This window comes from Hyaena hyaena, unplaced genomic scaffold, assembly GCF_003009895.1.
Source record: "Hyaena hyaena isolate Hyena2069 unplaced genomic scaffold, ASM300989v1 scaffold_45, whole genome shotgun sequence".
NCBI lineage: Eukaryota > Metazoa > Chordata > Mammalia > Carnivora > Hyaenidae > Hyaena > Hyaena hyaena.
In genome coordinates, this window is record NW_024080677.1 from 1,358,364 (window position 1) to 1,363,280 (window position 4,917).

At 60.6% G+C, this 4,917-nt stretch overlaps 1 protein-coding gene across 2 annotated transcripts; it reads right to left on the reverse strand.

Moving 5' to 3' along the window:
• Positions 1 to 293: 293 nt before the first annotated feature.
• Positions 294 to 3,443, reverse strand: CPN2 (carboxypeptidase N subunit 2). 2 transcript variants are annotated; one of them, XM_039230351.1, is made up of 2 exons: positions 1,819 to 3,443; positions 294 to 405 (listed from the first exon to the last, which is right to left on the reverse strand). In XM_039230351.1, exons 1-2 carry the CDS (start codon positions 3,441 to 3,443, stop codon positions 300 to 302), a joined length of 1,731 nt encoding a protein of 576 aa, XP_039086282.1. In that variant the 3' UTR covers positions 294 to 299. The 2 variants fall into 2 exon arrangements, with proteins under 2 accessions (XP_039086282.1, XP_039086284.1); XM_039230353.1 differs by lacking the exon at positions 294 to 405 and having other exon boundaries at positions 1,800 to 3,443.
• Between the last annotated feature and the right edge of the window lie 1,474 nt (positions 3,444 to 4,917).

Below are 4,917 nucleotides of genomic sequence, written 5' to 3' on the forward strand. Positions count from 1 at the left end.
TCAGCACCATCAGTTCAGAGCCCAATGTGGGGCTCGATCCTGAAAACAGTGCGATCATGACCTGAGCTGAAATCTACAGTCGGATGCTTCACTGACTGAGCCACCCAGGTGCCCCAGGAAGCATGTTTTTTTTTTTTTTTTAATGTTTGTTTATTTTTGAGGGGGAGAGGCAGAGAGAGAGGGAGACCCAGAATCTGAAGCAGACTCCAGGCTCTGAGCTGTCAGCACAGAGCCTGACACGGGGCTCGAACTCACCAACTGGGACATCATGACCTGAGTGGAAATGAAGAGTCAGGCGCTTAACTGACTGACCAACCTGGACATCCCAGGAAGCGTGTTTTTCCAAAAGGGCATCCCTGGATGTGAAGGAGGAATTGCACTTCCTTGTCTGGACCAGACTTCTTGCTCTTCCTGTCCCCCAAATCGGTCCCTGCCCTTGGGTAACGGCTTCGCTGTCCTCCCTGCCACCCAGGAGAGAAAGCTGAGAGGCACTCCAGTCGCATGGACCCTGGTCTGATCTCTCCCACCAGACCTCGAGTGAGTTCCTGGAGAGGCCTGCCGGGTAAGAGGCTGCCCTGTGGTCTGGTCCAGGGAGACAAAGAGGCTCCCGGGGTTGGAAATGGGGGAGGGGGAAATGGCTAGAGCGGCACTCATAAGCGTTCATCGACTGGTAAGCCTCGGAGATCAAGGGGGAGCAGAGACTGGAGAGCACACGCACTCCCGGGCGTGGGGGTCTGCTCCATGGGAAGCCGGGAGGGACTGGGGACGGGCTTTGCTTTCCTCGGGTTTGTGGCTGAATGATTGTACACGGGACTGCAGAGCAGGCAGGTAACCCATCACGGGGCCAGAAAGCCCGGAGCCCGCAATGGACATTTGGGTCATCGTGCGTGGGACCCCAGGGACATGCATGAGACAACGCCCCCCCCCCCAGAGGCTGGGCATCAGAGCCCCCAAGGGACACCAGCAAGGAAGAGGTGGCTGCGAGGCTGAAGAGTGGCCAGGGCCGTGAGCAAGCCGGAGAACCCCCGCGGTGAGCGAGGCAGTGAGCGAGTGGCCCACAGAGTCAGGTGCCATCAGAAAGCTAAGAGCGGAAGCGCCTCCATGCTGGGCCACCCAGCTCATGCCCCTCCTCCCTGCTTCCTCAAGAAGCAGCTCCGTCGTCCGCTGGATGGCGAGCTTGGCGTGGGGAGAGCCACACAGCTTGCGGCTGCCCACCCCGGTGTCTCCTGGTCACAGTGCCACACGGAGCCCCTCATGACACAATCCTCCCCCCAAACAGTCGCACCTTGGCCCCAGTCCTTCCAATGGCTTCTGCTTCTGTCACCTCCTTTGTTTTTCTTGACATCAATGAAAAGCAGATTTCCAGGGAGAGAGATGGAAAGGGACATCCCGCCTTGGAACTGGCTGTCCGAGGAGGGTAGCCTCCGTGCTGTGGGTGTGGACCGGAGGTCCGGGAGCCTCAGGGCAGGAGGAGAGTGAGACGGCTATTAGGTGATCACGAGCCCCCCAAGGAGAATGTTCTTTTATTCTCCAGACCGTGGTGTGGCTTCAGCGGCTGCTTTGCAAAGCTTAGGGAGGGCCCGGGGCGGCCTCAGCCTCTGAGCCGGGGTAGCAATCACGGACGAGGTGGAGGGACCCTGGGTGGTGGAGCTGGCCTGGTGGCCTCCTCCACCTTGGAGATGTAGCTCCGTCCCTTGCATCTGAAAAGGCAAAGCGTCAGCTCCCCCAGTCCCCCCACTTCCTGCCGGGCCGGGCCCCGGGGGCCATCCCTGCGGGCACCTGGCTCTGCGAGCCTGTGTCTAGTCTGCCCCGGGCCACGCCTCGATAGACACGGTGAGCCTCACGGACCCGCAGCTCGATCTCAAGTCCCACTCCTGACTGGCATTGTACGTCAGTCCCGGGGAGGCCGACCCCTGCCTCGGGGACAGGTGGACGTTGAGCCAGCGACACCGGGCCTCGTCACAGGCGAGCACCACGGTGCCCTCGGGGTTACTAAAGGTGCACCGGCTCCGGGCTGCCCTGTCCTGCGCCACCAGATCCCAGCTGTCCCCGGGCTCCCTGTCCTCCAGCCCCGGGGCCTGGAGGCCCAAGCGGTCCCGGGCGACGGGACACACCAGCTGCTCCTCCTTCAGGGCGGGCAGCGCCTGGCCCTTCAGGTAGGCGGGGCCGGCGCAGTAGGTCTGGACATTGAAGAGCCGGTCGGTGTACTGGTGCAGCCAGTTGAAGAGGTAGGCCAGGTGGCAGTCGCACTGCCAGGGGTTGCCGTGCAGGGCCAGGTTGAACAGGTTATAGTTGTTGTCAAAGATGCCCTCGGGGAGCGTGGTCAGCAGGTTCCTGGACAGGCTGAGCAGCTCGAGCTTGGACAGGTTCTGGAAGAGGGCCGGGTGCAAGGCCGTCAGGTTGTTGCTGCCCAGGTAGAGCTTGACCAGTCCTTGCAGGTCTCGGAAGACGCCGGCGGGGAGGTGGGTGATGGCGTTGTGCGAGAGCGTGAGCGAAGCGAGGCCGGAGAGCTGGGCAAAGGCACCCTCGCTGACCGCCTCCAGCCGGTTGTAGGACAGAGACAGGCTGACCAGGGCGGGCGTGCGGGCGAAGAGGCCGGCGGGCAGCGTCCGCAGCGCGTTCCCCTGCAGGTTCAGGAAGGTCAGGTTGCCCAGGGAGGAGAAGACGGCGAGGGGCAGGTGCCCGATGGTGTTGCGCTGCAGCCACAGCTGCTCCAGGCGGCCGAGCCCCGCGAACACCGCAGGCGGCAGCTCCGAGATGGAGTTGCCGTCCAAGAAGAGCTCGCGCAGGCCGCCCAGGTGGCCAAACAGGCCCCGAGGCAGGCCGATCAGCGCGTTGCTGCTCAGTCTCAGGCTCTGCAGGCTGCCCAGGGCCTCGAACAGCTCCTCGGGCAGCTGGGCCAGCTGGTTCTGAGCCAGGTTGAGGGTCTTCAGGCGTTTCAGGGGCCAGAAGACCCGGGCGGGCAGGCTCTGGAGCCGGTTGCCTTGCAGCTGGAGAGAATCCAGGGCGCCCGTTTGGTGGAAGAGGCCCTCGGGCAGAGCCTCCAGCATGTTGAAGTTGAGCGTGAACTTGCCCAGCGAGGTCAGGTTGGAGAAGCTGTCGGCGCTGAGGTTGGAGAGGGCGCTGCCGGTGATCTCCAGGTCCTGGAGCCTGGGCAGCCCCCCGAAGGCATCCGGCCCGAGGTGGCAGAGCTGGGTGTTGAGGAAGACCACCTTGGTCAGGTTGGGGCTGCCGCTGAAGGCCCCGGCTGCCAGAGTGCTGAACGAGGTCTCCACGAAGACGATGTCTGTGGCGTGCGGCGGGATGTCCCGAGGGACGGCAGCCAGCCCCTCGTCGGAGCAGAACACCTCCCGGATGAAGCAGTCACACCCCTCGGGGCAGGGCCGGGCGGGCCTGGCCAGGAGCAAGAGGCAGAGCCCGGGCAGCCAGGCTCCGGGCCGCATCTCCTGACCGCGAGGGAAGAGAAAACAGAAGTGACACCTTTGTCAACGGGCAGGGCAGGGGCGCCTGGGTGGCTCAGTCGGTTGAGCATCAGACATCGGCTCAGGTCATGATCTCACGGTTCGTGGGTTCAAGCCCCACGTCAGGCTCTGTGCTGACAGCCCAGAGCCTGGAGGCTGTTTCAGATTCTGTGTCCCCCACTCTCTCTGACCCTCCCCTGCTCACGCTGTCTCTCTCTCTCTCTCTCAGAAAAACAAAAAACAAAAAAACCCAAAGGGCAGGGCAGCCCAGTGGCCGGCCAGAAGACAGGGATCAGCTCTGTCTGGAAGGCCACCTGTGTGGACAGCCTGTTCGTGTTTTCAGTGGTTGTTTCCATCCTGCCTTGCAGCAGCCTTGCGAGGTCAGCGGGGCCAGCTCTGACCCCCTGATGGTGGGGGTGTCCCGTAGCCCGCACACAGGCACCCTGAAGGTTGGTGGCGGGAGCAAGACCCAGGCCGCCTGCACTTCCCATGCTCTTTCCAGAGGGGAGAAGGGGCGGAAAGGACATTAAAAGGCTTGGGAGAGAGGATTTAAGGAGAGCATGCGTGTTTTCACCCGTGGAATTTTTTAAGGTCGTGCGTAAAATACGGGCAGATTATTAGCAAGTTGGAAATGGTTAAACCATACCTCTTCCTGAGCTTCCAAACCTCAGCACATTTCAGAGCCTAATTACGAGGAGATTCTACCGTCTGCTCCTCTACATCCGCTGAGGGTGAGAGCAGCCGAGGACACAAGACAGGCTCTTATCGCCGGTGAGTCCCGTGCTCCTCACTACTGCTGCCCAGTGCTCTCCTGTCCACCTGCCTGTGCCGCCGCCTCGGAGCCCCTGGAACTTTCCAGCATTGTGTGCACAAAGAGGGTCCCAGACCAGTAGGTTTCTGTTTTTAAGGGAGGAGGGCTGAGTTTTTAGTCAACTACAAAAACTTTCTTTTTTTTTTAACTTTTTTTTTTTTTTTAATGTTTTATTTATTTCTAGGAGAGAGAGAGACAGTGTGAGCAGGGGAGGGTCAGAGAGAGAGGGAGTCACAGACTGAAACAGGCTCCAGGCTCTGAGCTGGCAGTCAGCACAGAGCCAGACGCGGGGCTAGAACCCACAAACCGCGAGATCATGACCTAAGCGAAAGTCGGACGCTTAACCGACTAAGCCACCCAGGTGCCCCTACAAAAACTTTCTTAATGCCAGTGTCCAAGCACAGGTCACGAAATAGTGCTGCAGATTACCAGCGTGTTTCATGGTTCAGACTTTTTTATATGTGCACCGCCAGCCAACAGGTAAAAATGGATACGTCTCACAGTAAAAGTCTAGATTTCAGAGGGCGCCTGGGTGGCTCAGTCGGTTAAGCGTCTGACTTTGGCTCAGGTCATAATCACTCTGTCTTTGGTTTCGAGCCTCGAGTGTGCTGACAGCTCAGAGCCTGGAGCCTGCTTCGGAGTCGG

Bases quoted from the DNA above. Each gene is read 5' to 3' on its own strand.
- CPN2 (XM_039230351.1), bottom strand. From the start codon at position 3,443: ATGCGGCCCGGAGCCTGGCTGCCCGGGCTCTGCCTCTTGCTCCTGGCC. The intron at 406-1,818 runs GTGGCCCGGGGC...GGACAGGAAGAG, and splicing joins CTCACCGTGTCTATCGAGGC to CAAGAAGTCTGGTCCAGACA.